Source organism: Ylistrum balloti, unplaced genomic scaffold, assembly GCF_031769215.1.
Source record: "Ylistrum balloti isolate Yb309-2 unplaced genomic scaffold, AGI_CSIRO_Ybal_v1 Utg370052, whole genome shotgun sequence".
Taxonomy (NCBI): domain Eukaryota; kingdom Metazoa; phylum Mollusca; class Bivalvia; order Pectinida; family Pectinidae; genus Ylistrum; species Ylistrum balloti.
Window position 1 is genome coordinate 1,824,130 of NW_026782104.1, and position 20,948 is coordinate 1,845,077.

At 35.5% G+C, this 20,948-nt stretch overlaps 1 protein-coding gene across 1 annotated transcript in view; it reads right to left on the reverse strand.

The window, feature by feature from the left end:
• LOC132549279 (protein MON2 homolog) overlaps positions 1–20,948 on the reverse strand; it is a 400,832-nt gene extending 379,884 nt beyond the window's left edge. Inside the window, exons 1-18 of the mRNA XM_060213195.1 lie at positions 20,639–20,948; positions 19,078–19,141; positions 18,549–18,676; positions 17,989–18,120; positions 17,407–17,539; positions 17,068–17,168; positions 16,602–16,727; positions 15,769–15,963; positions 14,801–14,925; positions 13,130–13,257; positions 12,488–12,635; positions 11,744–11,925; positions 10,886–10,970; positions 9,265–9,449; positions 5,877–6,010; positions 4,409–4,513; positions 3,999–4,156; positions 3,760–3,847 (exon numbers count right to left, since the gene is read on the reverse strand). Coding sequence (XP_060069178.1) covers positions 3,760–3,847; positions 3,999–4,156; positions 4,409–4,513; positions 5,877–6,010; positions 9,265–9,449; positions 10,886–10,970; positions 11,744–11,925; positions 12,488–12,635; positions 13,130–13,257; positions 14,801–14,925; positions 15,769–15,963; positions 16,602–16,727; positions 17,068–17,168; positions 17,407–17,539; positions 17,989–18,120; positions 18,549–18,676; positions 19,078–19,141; positions 20,639–20,752 — 2,331 coding nt within the window. The 5' untranslated portion in view covers positions 20,753–20,948. The remainder of the gene's footprint in view (positions 1–3,759; positions 3,848–3,998; positions 4,157–4,408; positions 4,514–5,876; positions 6,011–9,264; positions 9,450–10,885; positions 10,971–11,743; positions 11,926–12,487; positions 12,636–13,129; positions 13,258–14,800; positions 14,926–15,768; positions 15,964–16,601; positions 16,728–17,067; positions 17,169–17,406; positions 17,540–17,988; positions 18,121–18,548; positions 18,677–19,077; positions 19,142–20,638) is intronic.

Below are 20,948 nucleotides of genomic sequence, written 5' to 3' on the forward strand. Positions count from 1 at the left end.
TCTAGTTTGTAAAATTTCAGCAGGACATGTGAGATATGTAAATGATAGATTTGATGTTACTTTTTGATTAGCAGTGCAGCCCTACATGTGCTTGTGTGACAATATATCATGCTACAAGTTTTCCTATTGATGTTCCAAACATCACAGAACAGACTTAGAATCCAAACAGATGTAAAATTACATAGCAACGGCTCCCACTTGGCGTCTCCTCGTATAACATCTCTATATTGACATCAACACGACAAACTCTCATTATATCTACTATTCCATCTCTTAAGGCTTCAAATATTTCAATTCACTTGAAATCATAACTAGAATTATTGAAATCCTTACAAAACTGTTTTTGATAAAATGTGAGCTGTCTCAAAATTTAAAAGCTTCAGATTTGTATAGGTTGTAAATGACTGAAGACATGATAATATATTGGTGTATAAGGCTTCCCATAAAGACTTCCCATGGGTGTCCGTAAATATCTCATTAAGTCATTACAGTAAATCAATTATAGTTAACAAGGCAGTAATATTACATTTTCTATTAGGAACATCAGAAATTATCAATTTAATAAAAAATCTGACATCACCACTGCTGTGAAGATGTTTGAAATCTTTCTTGCTGTAGGTTCTTGTTACATACTGTATTCAAAACAGCATCAGTTTTTATTTAGATATGATCAAGAGATTTTAGAATTTTTGTAGACTTTAACTTGAATCACTCCAAACACATTTCATTTATTAAAATGAAGAACAAAGTTTAAAATTATCAACAACAACTAAACAGGAGAATGACAACACGTTACATAACTAGAGGAAACATGCAGACAGCAACAAGTACATACAGAGAAAGACCTGAGACAAAGTAGACAGAATCACTTTAAATCAAGTCACACATCTATTAAAATCAAACCATACCTATTCCCATCAAAACTTCCACAAAATTCATCACTTATCCACATACCGTGAGTTTAACGAGTATAAATTTAAAAAAGAAAAACATCCACAAAGTTATTACTTTTTCTTTTTAATTAAATTGATGAGAATTGACAATAAAACTTTGCATCAATATTTCCTTAATTCAATTTGTTTTCTATTCCTTCATATCGCTAATGACCTATGAAATTTTACACTGAATTTACTGGAAGATTTATCGAAGCTATAAAGCAGATATGGATCCCAATAAAGGAAAAAAAAGTGGTTATCCAAGCTTTAACACATGCAGTTATGTATTTTAATAACTGCACGGTGAAGTATGAGTTTAATGTTAGTAAATGGTGATCAATTCCAACCCATTAGAATGTAGGAAAAATATGCAGTTGTTTATTAAGACGTACTTGAATTTATATGATGTGCATATGGAATGAGAAGGAAAAAAATATCTTTATCACACAATGGAGTTGTCTCCCATGGAATGCTTTCCTTTTCACATTTGTTTTTGTTGACTAAGTATTTTTATTCAATCTTATACAGCATTATGGTGAAACATATCTATTTTATACTGGATAACATGATTCTTTTTTATTGAAAGTTATATTGTTTGATTACAAGGGTAAAAAAGGATCTAATGTGGGTTTCTATTCATATGAGATTTACAAATTGAGTCTAAGAATTGTTAATTTTACTGAAACAAGGTAAAATGGAAATTTTGTAACAAGTTTCATAAATCTTGCATGAAATGGAAACAGATGTAAGATTCTGTTTATCAAATAACCTATTCACTTTTGCAAGTATTTTTCACAAAAGTAATTTATTAGACAGCTACAAATTTTGATTTGAATGTATACTCTAAATCATTTCTTCTTTGGTGACATTACATTACATATGACAGTATGAAGAAATGATGTCAAAATGGAAACCATGGCAACCTCAAGCCAATCAAAACTCACATGGTCATATTACACATGTGATTACAACCAAAATTTCTGTAAAGGGTGTTATTTGTTCTGTAGTGGTTGTGTCCATGAGTGGGAATAACACTTAACCTAAATTGATCTGGATGGCATGCATAAAGCTTCCTATACTTTTTTTGTGAGGAAGTCACAGTTACTACAAAGAAAACCGACTTCCAAATGACCCTGGCTGTTCGTGAGGCGATAAACACAACAAACAAACCAGGAAATAGATAACAGGGTGGTTACATGATATATAGTCATGTATTCATGTAAACCTGTGAATGAAACCCCATGTGACCTAATCACATGTTAAAAAAATGATTAGGCACCACTTGAGACCTTCAGATCCCATCACACTATCTACATTAGATTTAACCTATGTAAAACACTTTAACATATCCAGGAGTACAGATCTCTTGTGACCAAACAGACTATAAATTTTTTTCAAAAGATCAAAATATATTGCACCTTTTTTTATGAAAATGCAAAAGCTGGTGTTGAAGAAACTGAATTTTATGCAATTTTCTGTATTCCCAGAAACTTGGTCCTGATTGATTCTTTTGAATATTTAATGGACACTATGATGTGTCATACAGATTGGGAATAACAGCTTTTACCTCCTGAAGGTACCAATTTAGCCATTAACTATGTGCTATTTCTCACTTGGTTATATTTGCAAACTCAGGAATATGTAGGATGTGAAAAAAAATGAACATTCTAAACTGCTAAGGTAGCAGTTAAAATTTTATACCACATACAGTGTTACATTAAAAAGGTTTTTAGTTGATTTATAGATTTGATAGTGTGTTGGATTGCATACTTTTCCACTTGATTTATTTGTGTTGTGTTACAGGTTTTTAACAGCATGCACAAATAAAATCGGTAAAGTAAAACTCGTTGTGGGTGTTACAAAAACAGAACAACATTCAAGGCATCCTGTGAGACGGAGGCTGAAAATGCAGGCTTGAATGACAACACTGGATGATGGAGATATGGATGATGATGAGGATATACATGTAACAGCTACAGTAAGCTTTAAGTAATGAAATATCACATACTGAGTCCCAGGAGGCAAAGTACATTCCCTGTAGTGGTAGGGGAAAAAACAGCCTTACTTATAAACACCACATAACTAGCACAAACACTTATTTTTTTTTTTTTTTTTTACAAATGAAAAAATTATATATAAAAAAAATATTGTATGCAAAAGAAATGCAAATTAATTAAGATGAATACACAAATTCACGTAATTCATTTCAAAACTGGTCAACACATGAACACTGACACAGCAACAGGACAAAATTAGAAATTTATCTAAAATTTGCAGCATGAACATTTTAAAATTCTAGCAAAAATTCATAATAAAATTTGAAAATTAGCATTCAGGTACATCATGTTTACTGTCTAAGGATATGTACTCATTCTGACATGCATGAACTTCTGACTACAACATCATGTACAAAGGAAGATAACTCTAACTACACTTCCTACAGACATATTGGTACTGTTGCAAAATCCCCTGCATTCTTTTCTTTAATTCACACAAGCATTGGGTAAGATTGGACATCCACTAAACATAATTTCAAACAGTCAGAAATGGGGAATTGAATTATGATAACGATGAAATTTCTATATCTGTTTCAATTAGATACTATCCATTTCTCTGAAACTTGTCACAGAAACTACAAAGAATCAAACCAAATTTACTTAAATAAAAAAAGAAAACAAAAAATAACCATCATGGCAAGTACAAATTTTTTTCTTATCTGTCTTAGCCAATCATTACCTTTCCTAATCTGTCTCAGCCAATCAAAACTTAGAAGCATTAAGGACTATGCTGTCACTGACTGAGGTTATTATAGAACTGTACTTACCCTGTTGGTGTAGGCCAGCTCCATTGCTTCAGCTGACAATTTACACAAGGCATCGATCAGGTGGTGCAGGGCCACATCATCCAGGTACCTGGGACAGGTTAAATATGGCCATTCATGACATTTTACCAGTGAAATATCAGAAATTATCAATCTCATAAAAACTTTTTCAGTAATATTGCACAATCATTTGCGATGTTATATGGTTCAGGGGAAAAATCACAGATAGTAATGAGACTTACTGGGAGCTCTCAAACAGCCGTGACAACATGGCCGACAGTACAGGTAGGTCAGCCATGACAGCAGTAGTTATAACAGCATTTGACCCCTCCATGATCTGTTGACTAACTTTCAGACTTCCTCCAGAGGACGGTTTCAGGCCTAGTATCCACACTAGGTGCTGCAGTGATGTATACAACATATTTTATAGTTATCTGGATACTCAAGGTAAACACTGTTATAGGCAATTAGGTATAACATTAGATCTCTGTCCAATGTAACTCAACACAATTGTTTATATATGTAACTTGAAAGAATATGACACTCGGTTATCATATAAAGGGAAAACCACTTGATACAATGAACATATGAGAGGACTGATGTAGCACAATCTAATTGGAGAACTGAGGAGATTTAAGTGTAAAAGACTTACTTGAAGCGTTGTTAACACAAGATGCCATGCCGTCCCTAGGATGCCACCGTGACAGTGAGCCACTGACAGTAATGCCCGCATACACTGGATGTTCTTAGCAGTTAACTGGTTAAACACAGATAAGATACTAATAACTACACAACATTATGTCTCATACTTCTCCATATATCATAAAGTAAATATGTGTTGTATCTTTTAAAGTACATTTCTTGTTCTAAAAATTTGTTTAAATATTTCATAGCTATATTTCTCAAAATCCCCAAAATTGTATAAAGTTTAAAAAAAAAAAAATTAAAAAACAAAGTTTCACAAAGTCACAAAAACAGGTTGGAGATTTATGAGCTACAACACTTGATTAACCCTAGTTGGATTAGTCTAGCATTTGTACCTTGTCCACAATTAAACTTAATGAAAAGCTTTAGAATCGTACAGTTAATTAAATAACATAACTCCAATTAATAGTACACTGTAAGTTAAATTCAAAACCTGAAATGTGTGTTGGGATAGGATGACAACATATTCCAGGACTGGTAATGAGAACACGTGTACTTTAAGAGACAGTAAGCTTCACACCAAGGTGATTCAACAATCAATCAACTAGTCCAATTAATGGTCAACTATACGTGGAAATCAGAATCTAAAAATGTGGGTTCTATGGTTGCTAATGACAGTACATGTATTTGGAGAGACATTAAGCTCGACACTGAGCTGAACAAGAAACATTAACAATGGTTTGATAATCATAGTCCAATTAATGATTAATTAAAGACTACAATTAAAATGAAAACCACAAGCTGAGATGCTCCTGTTTATATATAAAGCAGGTTTGGTGATAATAACTCTATTGTGTCCAGGTATTTTTTTTTTTTTTATATATATAATTTGAGCTAGTTACAAACAATCCTGCCAGTGCCAAAAACATAACACCTATATCCGATTCCTCGACTCTGTCACATTTGAGATAAAAGCAATTGTCATAACTGATTACAGCTACATTTAAGTACTTTTATCTACTTTTATCCAGGTTATTTCATATAAAATGTTTATGTGTAAGTCAGAAATTTGTACTGAAGTTTTCACGGGATTTTTCAAATTAATTTTACCATTAATATTTTGCTTTACATATGTCATTAAACCATAATTCCAAGTCAGAAGTCTGTCCGTACTTATTGGGGCTCAGTATCAACTACTGCTATTTCCTTGGCTTTCAATAAGCTCCTGTTTCTGAGTCAGAATTGTTTGCTGATTCCTTGGGCTTATTGCGGAATTAATAAGTAAATACCAACACATTGGAAATAAGCAGGAAATGAAGTAAAACAAAGCCACAGAAATGACTCAACTAACAAACAGATCTTTGGAATAGAACTTTTAAAATCCTTTTTCAGTCTTCAATAATTGACTGCATGAAAGAGAGAGTAAAGAAAACACACAAACAGCAAACAAATCAGTCTGACAACTTAGTACCTACCATGACTGGCCCGGTGTGGGCTCCGGCAGGAAGAGAGGCTGTGGGCAGGGGCGTTCCCACAGCAACCACTTGACTCCTCTCAACAGCCTCGAGCCCCAGGGAGGGAAGATCCTGGCTCGAAGTCCTGTAGTGACCTTAACAAATACACAATATATATTAATACATTATGCATTTATTGATTGTGTGTGAAAGACTTATGGATACTTATTTCTTTAACATTCCTCAAGGTCAAAATCAGCAATGAAGGTGAACGGTAATAGGGAACAAAACTTCTCCCTTGGAAAAAAGGTACAAAATATTTTCAAATACTAAAACAGAAAAGAAAGTTTGAGAATGTAACAAACGGTTGCACCTATGCCGAAGCATGTTAAAGTTGTCAAAGCAACCTTTGACCTCTAACTTTGACCGATAATTACCTAAATACGACCAGGTGTAGAACTTGATGTAATGATATTGTGGTGTGAATATAAATAAAATCTGTTGTGAGATAATCAAGATAGGACTGAACAGAATGCAATATGATGTAACAGGCTATATGACAGGAGGCAACATAACAAAATATGACAGAAGGCAACATGATGTAACAGGCTATATGACAGGAGGCAGCATAACAAAATATGACAGAAGGCAACATGATGTAAAAGGGTATATGACAGGAGGCAACATAACAAAATATGACAGAAGGCAACATGATGTAACAGGCTATATGACAGGAGGCAACATAACAAAATATGACAGAAGGCAACATGATGTAAAACGCTATAAGACAGGAGGCAACATAACAAAATATGACAGAAGGCAACATGATGTAACAGGCTATATGACAGGAGGCAACATAACAAAATATGACAGGAGGCAACATGATGTAACAGGCTATATGACAGAAAGGCAACATGATGTAACAGGCTATATGACAGGAGGCAACATCATGTAACAGGCTATATGACAGAAAGGCAACATGATGTAACAGGCTATATGACAGAAGGCAACATGATGTAACAGGCTATATGACAGGAGGCAACATAACAAAATATGACAGAAGGCAACATGATGTAAAAGGCTATATGACAGGAGGCAACATAACAAAATATGACAGAAGGCAACATGATGTAACAGGCTATATGACAGGAGGCAACATAACAAAATATGACAGAAGGCAACATGATGTAACAGGCTAAATGACAGGAGGCAACATAACACAAGAGATCCCAGAGGGATCTTGGCGCCCACCATTTGAGGATCTGTTTTCAGTTCTTGAAGATTTGTTTATTTTTTTTTGTTTGTTACAGGTGTTGTAAATGTTCATGAACTGGTCTTCATTGAATGTACTCAATGATGGCACAAGATATTCTTTTTAAGCACCTATTAGCAAATATCATTCGAAAAAGATCCCAAAGTATTATTAGATAGCAGTCAGTTACAGGTGGATAATGGACAATATGTTTGTGCTGTATTACTGTCGACATCCAAGATGGCTGCCTGTAGGCCAACTTGATTTCCAAAAAAGGTACAATGCACAACTAGGGACCAAGGGAAACCAATATCTATGAAATATCAGAAGGATCCATCCAGTACTTCCTCAGATATAGCAATAACAAGATTTTACTCTCAAAATCCAAGATGGCTGCCTGTCAGCCATCTTGATTTTGGATCAGTCCAAAAAGGTATAATGCACAACTTGGAACCAAAGGGAACCTGCATATAAAATTTGAGAAAAATCCATCAAGTACTTTCCAAGAAATAGCAGTAACAATCTTTTACTTCCAAAATCCAAGATGGCCACCTGTCGGCCATCTTGAATTCGAATCAGTCCAAAAAAGGTACAATGCACATCTAGGGACCAAGGGGAAACTGCATGTGAAATTTGAGAAAGATCCATCCAGTACTTTCCCAGAAATAGCGGTAACAAACTTTTACTTCCAAAATCCAAGATGGCCACCTGTCGGCCATCTTTAATTTGAATCAATCCAAAAAAAGTACAATGCACAACAAGGGACCAAGGGGAACCTGCATATGAAATTTGAGAAAGATCCATCCAGTACTTTTCCAGAAATAGCGGTAACAAGAATTGTTTACGGACGGACGGACAGACGGACCACGGACCACGGACGCAGGGCGATTTGAATACCCCACCATCTGATGATGGTGGGCTAAAAATATGACAGAAGGCAACATGATGTAAAAGGCTATATGACAGGAGGCAACATAACAAAATCTGACAGAAGGCAACATGATGTATAAGGCTATATGACAGGAGGCAACATAACAAAATATGACAGAAGGCAACATGATGTAAAAGGCTATATGACAGGAGGCAACATAACAAAATATGACAGAAGGCAACATGATGTAACAAGCTATATGACAGAAGGCAACATGATGTAACAGGCTATATGACAGGAGACAACATGATGTAACAGGCTATATGACAGAAGGCAACATGATGTAACAGGCTATATGACGGGAGGCAACATGATGTAACAGGCTATATGACGGGAGGCAACATGATGAAACAGGCTATATGACAGGAGGCAACATAGCAAAATATGACAGGAAGAGACATAACAGTATGTGAAATGACGAAGCACAAGATATGGATAACGCTATTATCGTCCAGTAAAATGATACAGACATAGATACAGCAATAAATCCTTATAAAGCATGGAACCAGTAATAAGCCCATGTCTGCAATAAGTCCATCCATAATTATAGACAGTCCCCTGGTCTTATTACAGGGTATATATGATATCTGTAATATCATACCCCAATGTTACACCTTAAAAGTCCCCTGGTCTTATTACAGGATATATATGGTATCTGTAATATCATACCCCAAGGTTACACCTTAAAAGTCCCCTGGTCTTATTACAGGGTATATATGATATCTGTAATATCATACCCCAATGTTACACCTTAAAAGTCTCCTGGTCTTATTACAGGATATATATGGTATCTGTAATATCATATCCCAATGTTACACCTTAAAAGTGATAATGTAGCCCAACCTCAACAGGTATTTATACTATACCTACCAGGTATTTGGTACCATATTGACCTATATTAAGCACATAGTTTAAGTCAATAGAATATTTGATTAATATGAAAATTTATCCTGATTGTCATCATTATGCTTTTTGTAAGTTTTTGGTTATTGGAAAAAATGTAATCATTTGGTATCAAATCAAAGAACCTTACTTCTGATTGTTAAAAGAGTTGATTAAAGTCACAGTTCAAATAGTTAAATCTTTTACTATAATTATCCTACTGAGCCGGAAGTAGGTGATATAAGGATAAAAGACGTACTTAATCTACTATGTTGCCTGTTTAAGAGATATTTTCTCTTCTAGGTCACCAATACAATGACTGGGTGATAGGATCTGGTATTTACCTCGCTGAGCTGCCTGGGCATTGGATTGGCTGTTGAGGATGGTCAGTGTATAGTGTGGTGGTAAGGATGCTTTACACAAAGCAGTGATGAAGGCATCTCTTGGTATATTCATCTGTAAAACTCCACACAGATTTGCAAATGTCTGTAAAGATTTCAGTATAGCCTGTGTGGCACTCTCGTCAGTACTGTAACAAAAGTTTGGTTACAGGAATAAGATATCAAATTTTTAGCTTTTTGGTTTTGAATAGGTGACAACTATGTATCAAATCATTATATTACTTCATTAGAATAAATTAAGTTTCCTTACCAATTATATGTAAATATCAAACATAAGTATCAGACAAAGATCTCTGAGCAAAACCACATAATCTATTCACTGTCCAGTTTTCAAAGCTGCAGCCTACCTAGCGTCCAGTAGAAGAGACATTACCAAGCGTCCAGTAGAAGAGACATTACCTAGCGTCCAGTAGAAGAGACATTACCTAGAGTCCAGTAGAAGAGACATTACCTAGCGTCAAGTAGAAGAGACATTACCTAGCGTCCAGTAGACCAGACGTTACTTAGCGTCCAGTAGAAGAGACAATACCTAGCGTCCAATAAAAGAGACATTACCTAGCGTCCAGTAGACGAGACATTACCTAGCGTCCAATAGAAGAGACATTACCTAGCGTCCAGTAGAAGAAACGTTACCTAGGGTCCAGTAGAAGAGACGTTACCTAGCGTCCAGTAGAAGAGACATTACCTAGCGTCCAGTAGACGAGACAATACCTAGCGTCCAGTAGACATTACCTAGCGTCCAGTAGAAGAGACATTACCTAGCGTCCAGTAGAAGAGACAATACCTAGCGTCCAGTAGAAGAGACGTTACCTAGCGTCCAGTAGAAGAGACATTACCTAGCGTCCAGTAGAAGAGACAATACCTAGCGTCCAATAGAAGAGACATTACCTAGCATCCAGTAGAAGAGACATTACCTAGCGTCCAGTAGAAGAGACATTACCTAGCGTCCAGTAGAAGAGACAATACCTAGTGTCCAATAGAAGAGAAATTACCTAGCGTCCAGTAGAAGAGACATTACCTAGCGTCCAGTAGACGAGACATTACCTAGCGTCCAGTAGAAGAGACAATACCTAGCGTCCAATAGAAGAGACATTACCTAGCTTCCAGTAGACGAGACATTACCTAGCGTCCAGTAGAAGAGACAATACCTAGCGTCCAATAGAAGAGACATTACCTAGCATCCAATAGAAGAGACATTACCTAGCGTCCAGTAGAAGAGACGTTACCTAGCGTCCAGTAGAAGAGACGTTACCTAGCGTCCAGTAGACGGGACGTTACCTAGCGTCCAGTAGAAGAGACGTTACCTAGCGTCCAGTAGAAGAGACAATACCTAGCTTCCAGTAGAAGAGACATTACCTTGCGTCCAGTAGAAGAGACGTTACCTAGCGTCCAGTAGAAGAGACGTTACCTAGCGTCCAGTAGACGAGACATTACCTAGCGTCCACTAGAAGAGACGTTACCTAGCGTCCAGTAAAAGAGACGTTACCTAGCGGCCATTAGAAGAGACATTACCTAGCTTCCAGTAGAAGAGACATTACCTAGCGTCCAGTAGAAGAGACATTACCTTGCGTCCAGGAGAAGAGACATTGCAGCCAACATCCCACACCAGGAAGAGTTGATTAGCTCCTCATGTAGACCTCGTTCTTCATCTGTAGTAACATAAAACACATAGCATTACAAGTTAACAATTCAAGCAAATCAACAACAGAAAAAGGCCGATTACAGAACAAGAGGTCCAATGGGCCTGAATCATTCACCTGTTCTGAAGCTTACAAAGAAGACGGCATTGTCAGTTTGTTAGGACAACTTTTTCAAACATGAAAAGCAATTCTCTAACATACTACTACACAAACATAATGACCAAGGACTTATCAGTTATTGAAAAGAAGATGTGAAGTTCTTGACCCATGTGACCTTGAAAGTCAATCAAAGTCATTCATTTGACCAAATTTGGCAGCCCTTTATCCAGGCATGCTTCAGACCCAATATCAGTACCCTTGGCCTTTTGGTTATTGAAAAAAAGTAATTTGAAGATGCTTACAAATTTGACCCCCGGATGTGTCCTAGAGAGTGGATCAAGGTCAGTCATTTGAACAAACCCTGCCACTGCATTAGCTCATTAGCCCTTCAGACAGGTGAGTAAGAAATCTGTCTAAATATCTAATTCATCCTCCCAATGCTTTTAATTCCATGGGATTAAAGTGCTGCAACAGTAGTGATGGAGTCAGAGTGATGCTTACTATGTTGTATATTGTGTATGCTTTTTTGTTGAAATCAGTCTAAATTTTGGGTAGATATTGAACAGAAACACAACAGTGACAAATATGCATACAAATCAAAACTCCTCATTTTCTCCTAAAAGGAGATGGGGAGGGTTGTTTTTTTTTTCTTTTTTTTTTTCAATATCATGAATTAGCAATACCTGTTAGTTGTTGGTGCTTGCTAGTCTTGTGATCCACCATCTTCTGGTCATCTTTATTGCCAAGGTCACCCTGTAACAGGTGCTGTACACTGGAGACCACCTCCACCAGACAGTGGAAGGCCAAGGACAGTCCATAACCATCCACAATGTTAGGTGGGTCCACCTTATCCAGCATCTCCAGGCTATTAACAATCAAACAATTCATTATAAGTGACAACAAGGAGGTGTTGTAACTGTCTATAAAATTAGAAACTAGAAAATGTGTATAAAACATAAAAGCAGAAAGTCCTGCACAAACCCAAATCTGATTAGGTGTAAAACTTTATGTTATGTAACTTTTAGACAAAGTTTTAATCCAGTTTATTTAGGAGTACTAAGTTATATCTATTCAGAACAGGACGAGACTGGATCCAACAGGACAAACAGAGAGACGGACAAAAATAACACAATATGCTGATAAAGTAACAGGGACCTGTAAAATTAATCAGATATTATAGCTAGCACTTGTTTGTTGATCATGCTAGTTACATATGTAACAGGAAAGAGTTCAGATAAATTTAACTATTCTCTCAGTTATACAATAGTATACTCCATATCTAAATGATACACTGGTATGTAGAAAATCAATTGTTAATTTTAATATCCTTCAAATATATTCCATTGATGTTGAAGATGATAAACACGACATGTTATATTAAGGCAGTACATCACATGATGACCAAACTTGGGATGATTTTTACTTACTATAGGGATCTCGCCTGACCGCTGACTATCACCAATGGTATCCATGTTCCTCGATACATAAAGGCAGGCTGTGGGGTCACACCACCACCTACAGGAAGCCCCCCTACCATGGCCGGTGGAGTGCCCTGGGTGTCAGGTGCTTTTAATCCTTCAATAGAAATTTAATCAATAAAGTTCACTATCAAAACCTTGGGTTTTTTCTATGTCAAATACCATTTAAAGGTGTATTTAATACACTTTACTGGTGCATTCCTGTTTTTGAGGGGGAAAACCTCTCTTTCCTTTGTGAAAAGATAGCTCATATGCACTTGATGTCAACACTCATATAGGGTCACAGTCACTTTATGTAGCGTAACTCTATCATAATTAGACAGCATTATCAGATCTGACACAATTCACTGATCATCAATGATGATTCTATGTATTCACTATACTATAACAACAAAGAAAGTATGGGAGAAAATAGTCAATCACCTCTGTATGATATAGACAGAGACAACTCAAGCAGAAGGTAGGATTTTTAAGTTTAACACCATATCTTGCATTTGTTGAGGTTAAAGATTCTGCTCTCTTGTCATAAATCATGTTCTTAAGGTTAACTACAAAACAAAGTCCATATACAATACAACTCGCAATAAATACCTGTTTGGGCAGTTTGACCAACGGTTGGATTCATAAACTGAGACTGAATAAATGCTCCAAGGCCATTGACCATATCACGGAATATCTTTGTAGAATGTTGCTTCATGTCGTAACTCTGACAGAAAGACCTGAAACAAGACAGACATGATTATGTAGTCATAGTCGAGAGTATTCTATGTTACTTTCATCACTGAAGTAATTAAAATCAAGGACAAACTGTGTGTCCTTCATCACTGAAGTAATTAAAATCAAGGACAACCTGTGTGACCTTCATCACTGAAGTAATTAAAATCAAGGACAAACTGTGTGACCTTCATCACTTTAGTAATTAAAATCAAGGACAAACTGTGTGACCTTCATCACTGAAGTAATTAAAATCAAGGACAAACTGTGTGACCTTCATCACTTTAGTAATTAAAATCAAGGACAAACTGTGTGACCTTCATCACTGAAGTAATTAAAATCAAGGACAAACTGTGTGACCTTCATCATGGAAGTAATTAAAATCAAGGACAAACTGTGTGACCTTCATCACTGAAGTAATTAAAATCAAGGACAAACTGTGTGACCTTCATCACTGAAGTAATTAAAATCAAGGACAAACTGTGTGACCTTCATCACTGAAGTAATTAAAATCAAGGACAAACTGTGTGACCTTCATCACTTTAGTAATTAAAATCAAGGACAAACTGTGTGACCTTCATCACTTTAGTAATTAAAATCAAGGACAAACTGTGTGACCTTCATCACTGAAGTAATTAAAATCAAGGACAAACTGTGTGACCTTCATCACTGAAGTAATTAAAATCAAGGACAAACTGTGTGACCTTCATCACTGAAGTAATTAAAATCAAGGACAAACTGTGTGACCTTCATCACTGAAGTAATTAAAATCAAGGACAAACTGTGTGACCTTCATCACTGAAGTAATTAAAATCAAGGACAAACTGTGTGACCTTCATCACTGAAGTAATTAAAATCAAGGACAAACTGTGTGACCTTCATCACTGAAGTAATTAAAATCAAGGACAAACTGTGTGACCTTCATCACTGAAGTAATTAAAATCAAGGACAAACTGTGTGACCTTCATCACTGAAGTAATTAAAATCAAGGACAAACTGTGTGACCTTCATCACTGAAGTAATTAAAATCAAGGACAAACTGTGTGACCTTCATCACTGAAGTAATTAAAATCAAGGACAAACTGTGTGACCTTCATCACTGAAGTAATTAAAATCAAGGACAAACTGTGTGACCTTCATCACTTTAGTAATCACTGAAGTAACGGAAATGGTAACAAAAGATTGGAAACAAAGATATCTAGTCATACCTGAACTAGAGTCAATCGTATCATAAGATCAGAGTCAAAGATTTCTAGCTCAGCCTCAATAAGAGTCAGTGGTAACAGAGTTGCACATATCTAGCCAATCCTGAACTAGAGTCAATTGTATCCAATAATTAGAGCAGAAGATTTCTAACAAAGTCTGTAAAAATGGTATCAAATAATTCAAGACAAAGATATCTAGCCATGACTGAACAAGAATCAATGACAACAAATCATTGCAGTCACAGATATCATGACATGTTTAAAGATGAATTACTGACTTTGAACTTTCAAATCACTGGGAATAGAAACTCTATCTGCTTGACTACCAGGAGCAAGTACTTACCTCACTAAGTCTGGCTGGACACTAAGTTTATGAAGAACTTCTAAGGATAGACATCTCTGCCACATCGGTTTTTCAGGCTCCAGAAACTTCACAAGAAGGGACAGAAATATCTCACACTCTGTCATCTTGAATATAGAACAACAAAAATGTAATTGGAAATTGTAAAAAGCAGCTTTTTGCATGAAAAAATTGAAAGCTATTAAATCTAACAAAGGACTACAATGAAGTCCAGCTTCAACCTGTCACATAAGACTGTCAGCAGATTACAAATCCAATTCAGGGCAACAAGTAAATTACTTACTACCTAGGTGATCTTTTAATAAACCAAATAAGGAATTCTTCTAGGCATCAATAAGCATTCAGCTGAATTAGTATCTAAGGAATCATTTAATACTATAACAATGTATTTAGGTGTTTTTATGGAGAAAAATATCTTAATAATTTCAAAAAACTATTTCCAATCCTCGCATTACATTATTAAATTATGGAGTATGATGCTTCAACATCCTGACTACACAGTTACTGCAAATTGACATGTAAAAGGTATGGAGACAATAAACAATTAAATGGCCAGAGTAAAGATACATGTCTAAGTCAGTAAGTTGAGTAAGATGTAATGGGTAACCACTTCTTAATAACATTAAAATTGTGGTTCAGTTAAACACAATTTGTTTGATTCAGTTTCCATATAAATATAATACATAAAATGGATCTTTACACTTCATTTAATTGTATAGTGAAGCTCTTTCCATTCTTTAGTTTAATATTGTGTTGTTAAAAGATGCCTATTTCTTCTTTTTTTCTCTTCTCCATAGCCGTTGATTTTCAACAGAAACCTGACTAACATAACAGCAGCAGAAAGTAATGAACTAGATTTAGTATATTAAATTTCTTACTAAGATTAAATCAACATGATAAATAGTTTGCTCAGAGATGACCCATAGCTTGTAATAGTAGAAAGGACTGACCAATAATTTGTAGAAATGTTTGATAAGTGCCGACACAATCCGCAGTAGCCTCATCACAATAGGAAAATATGGTTTCTCCACTGGGGCTGGCGAGGGAGGGGCAGGTAACCCCTGTCTGTATTTGAGGCTTGGAGAGAACAGTTTAATGACAAGAGGACAGACTCGTTCCTTCAGCAAGAAACTGAACTCAGGATGCTGAAATCAATTAAACATTGATTTTTCTTGCAGTTATATGTTAAAACATTTTTAAAATATAAAAAGTGCTGCTATTATATATGTTATATGTATAATTTAACGTAACAATATCAGGTTATATTCAAAGTCATCAGTAAGTATGTTAAATATGATGGTCACCAGCCAGTAAAAGTCATAAATCAATACTTTCTTTGAAGTATTAAATACAATGCTGACTTGAAATGCTTTATCAATGTATATGAAATATATGTTATATTTCATGTGAAATAGGATAATAATACAAAACAGTACTTTTACTCTCACCATTTTAATTCAGTATGACTCTGATAAAACAGTCTTTCCACCCAAAAAAACAAGAGTATTGATATGAAATTTCCCTTTAGATTTTTGGCCACTCATTATTATATTATACAAGGTTAAAGTTCAAATATTTCATACTATGTAAATTTGGTTAATGTTTCATTTCAAAATAAAAAAGAATGGAAGACAGGAATACAGAACTGCAATGTTTTTTGTCCTTTTATAGATTAAATGGCCTAAGGGCACCCTTTTACTAAACATGGTCCAGTAAAGGAAGCCGATTATGCCTGATTCATCCCTAAGCAGAATTTGGCAGAGTGGTATGTGTGTGATTGTACCTGGAGAAATATTGTAGGGAAGGACGTAAGGACCGCCTCTAATAACTCTAGTCCAAACGTCCGTGTCATCTCTGTCATCCCCACAAGCCAGAATGGCTGATCAGCATTCACTAGCTGACAGAGGTCCTGGTAATAGACACATACAACTTTATCAGTTAAGCTACCTGAATGTACACCTTGTAAAAGTGTCTGTATATATAGTGATGGTAACAAAGAGTGGGGCAAAGACACAAAATATTACAGGGACTAGAGAGTGAGACTTCTATCACAGCAGTACACACATAATATTACATTATAATCGATCGCTTTTTGGTTTATACATACATAGAGCTTGAATCATTTCCCTTTCTGAAAACTGATGAAAACTATTCTCTGTGTGTAAAAGATTACATGTATTTGAAAATTTTAAAATCAATTAGATAGAAAAGGTTAAAGTATCATCAATTTGTATTACAGCATATCTTACCTGGAATAACAGGTAGGCATCGCCAGCACACGGCCGCAGTGACTTCGGAGCATTCCTACTCCCTACCTTTAATTCCTCAGTGTTCAGAGGTGATCTTTGTTCTGTAAGTTATTATCGAAAATTTTCAAAATGAAATTAACAGAAAAATCAACTTTAAATGTATATTTTTTCGCAGAAAACTACCTCTGAAGTCAAATGGTAAACAAATGGATATACAATTGCAGTAAAATTGAAGATGTTTCTAAACATCAACAGTGAAACTAAATATTCATTGGAGCAAAAAGAACAGACTATCAAACATGCAGAGTTTAAGGAAACAGTTATGGTACTGAATTTTACCCTGTGACTGGACTTTGTCTTCCACAACAACCCTCTCAAACACATTACTGACAAGCTGTTTGATAATGGCTGCTGCTGTGTTAATGGTGGTGCTATCCTTAGTGAAGTGCAGCCTGAAGCACAACACCAGAGCCTACAATACAAAAAGTCATTCAAATCAATCCAATTCTGTCCTACACAGAAATCTTAGTCTGAAGAAAAAAACCCAGTTCCTACTACAGATCATTAAAATTGATTAAATTTCACTCTAACCAGGATTCTTGGTCTGAAGAAAAACACCAGTTCCTACTAAAGGTCATTAAAATCGATTAATTTTACTCTAACCAGGAATCTTAGTCTGAAGAACAACAGTGGTGCCTACAAATAAAATGTACTTAAAATCAAGTAAATTTCAATCTATACAGTCACATATCAGGGTATTATTTTATAAAAGACTATTCCGAAATAAAGTGAGAATTAAACTAAATATCTTTATTACATCAGGGGCCATTAAAGAGAATTTTTAGGACATTTGAACAAAGTCTCACTTCACAAAAGTTAAAGATGAAATATTTCACTCTGGATACACGACCCATTACTTACTTTAGCTAGTGACTCATGCTGCACCACAGAGTTGGTGGTGATAAGGAGGATCGCAGTCTGAAGAAGTTTCAGTTCCTCCGTGCCAGCTTCCATCAGCTGCCACAACATCTGTATCACATTGTTAGCTGCAGTCTACAAAACACCAAACAAATTCATAAAATCCTTACAAAATCAGGCCATGTATAGATATTTATCTTATATATAAATATGAGAAAACAACCTTTATCAGAACAATTTCATCTTCAAGAAAAACATTGAAACAATTTACAGGGTACCTCTGAAATTTTTATGATTATATGAATTTGATAATTTGATCAAATAGGTTCTACACAGGAAACATGGCATTCATTTTCTAGATAAAGTCATGGAACTTAAGACCAGGTCTGGTGTGAGATAAGCATCTGAATATTTCAAGTATAAATAGCATAGACATGGATTCATGTGACACCAGTCTTCCATAGACATGGATTCATGTGACACCAGTCTTCCATAGACATGGATTCATGTGACACCAGTCTTCCATAGACATGGCCTTGTTTGTGATGAGCCTTTACACTTACCATTGACAAGGCCTCATGTGAGATGAGCCTTTGAACAGTCATCAAACATAATTGGATTATTTTGGAATTTTTCGTTTCACAACCAAGTACAAATGGATGTACTATTTCTGCACTGGCTGGCACCAAACCTGTCATAAAGGCATATGTTGTTGATTGATACAGGGCATTTTAAATGCAATGTAATTTAAGAACCAGGATCTCTAGGACACAAGACTAGTGTGGGTACCATATAATCACACTTGGTAGATAATATATCCATTTGAAATAAAATAAAATAATGTAAGGAGCCAAAGATATTACTTAGATTTTCAATTTTAATATTCAGGGGATTCCCCCAAGTACTTTTCATCCATGAAATCAAGCAATTATGAAATCATATTTTTGAAAAACCAAGAAAATTTAAGCTCCACAAAAAAAACAAATTTACAGAGTGTGATATTTTTTATGATATAACTGAATCTCCAATGGACTTCATTCTACATGACATTAGTGGAAAATTTTAAATCAACATTAAAACTTTGATACCAACCAGCAATGATGTCCTCATTCTTGCTACAAATTGTTCGCAGCCTTAGCTGGACCTGCTCTGATGCCTACAACATGGAAATTTTATTAACTTTAATTAAATATTACAAAGAAACAGAAAGTACATAAGTAAGATTTACTAACGTTTTGATTTCTGGTCATAAATGTTACTTACAAGGCTCTGAAATGTGTCCAAGAAAATATTTCTATAGCTGATTATCACAGTTATGTAGCAAGAAACAAAACAAATGTACTGTTCCAGATTTTATCAGTAAACTGTAAATACCCATCTACATGTACATGTAATTAGCATCAAGGATTTTATTATAAAAAAAAAAATATGCTGAGTTCCATTTTAAGATTCCAGGGCTGTGTTTTAAAATTCTGAATTTTACTGGAATATTTAAGGAGTTTTTGAAGTTCCTAAATACAAAATTAAAGTCTACAGCTAAGACGAAAGACACACTTGCTTCACTGTGTGTCATCATTATGCTATATACTTGACATTGCGGCTGGTTTGATCAGATCATGCCCTATCCACACAACTTGATCACATCCAATTTGAGCAGTCCGGACCACTAACCCTGATACAGACAAACCTTGTTATCTAGAGCTTGTTGTTTAAGACATTATTTAATTTTAAGCACTTCATTGGTCCCTGCCATAACTTTTTATAATACATTTCAACTCACTTAAGTTTTCCCATAGGTCCCACCAAGTTGGACATAACAAGGTTCAACTGTATGTAAATATGAGGACTTGGTGTTCCAATTCCTGCTTGCTCATTATATATTATCTGCATTACTCTGTCACATGAATGCAACCTGAACAAGAATTTAACCTAAGTGTCCAAAGAATCAATGATTGGGTTTATCAAAATAGCCACATCAGCTTATTCCATCCTGAGTAGCAGAAACTATCTTTAACAAGTTACGGAAATCGGACCCATTTATCAGTGATTTTTGAGACTTGAATATTTGAGTCCAGGACTCATTCTTTTCCAGAACTTGCAAATTTTGATAATTTACTTAATTTGTTTGTAACTGGACTCAACAAACTTTTGGAAATGGTGCTCTAGACACACCAGGCAATAGTGCTCTACACACACCAAGAAATGGTGCTCTAGACACCAGGAAATGGTGTTATACACACAACAGGAAATGGTGTTCTAGACACCAGGAAATGGTGCTCAAGACACATAAGGAAATATCTAATATTTCTGCTTATTCATTTTGTATTGTAAAATGTGTTGCTTCAAGACTGAAACCAACTCAGTCATTGCTGTAATGAACACCCATGGGGATGACAAATGCCATCACCTCATCATCTTTAATAGTTAGTGTGTGTGAATGTCATATTTGCTTGTCAACATTCCCTTTTTGGTCAGAATCTAGTTAATATCAAAGTTTCTTAATTCATGTAATTTCCTACACCACAGTTGATGTTTGAACCACGTCAATAAATGCCATTTCCTGTGGCTTTAAGTGTTGAAACATTGTAAATGCCAGATTTGCCTAGTAAGATAGGCAGTGTCATAAACGTTGCTGATGTTTACAGTACTGTACCTCTTTCACGTTTGGATGTTTTCTCCGGCTCTCAGACGACAGAGTCCTCAGATCTGTCTGCAGACTATCCAGCAATTTCTTGGCCATTGATGTGTTGGGCTGGCCTGACATCATATCGGAATTTTGTAACTATCAAACCGTTACGAATCAGATATATCACATCACTGTTTATACCTACAAGGAGTAAGTCAGAGCCAGGTGGAAAAGCATTGGTGTGTCACGTTATGATGGGGGAGTGGATTCCCTATGTTTACAGTGTCAGCAACTGTGATTCAACCAGCGTTTGTCCGATATATTCAGTATATGATAA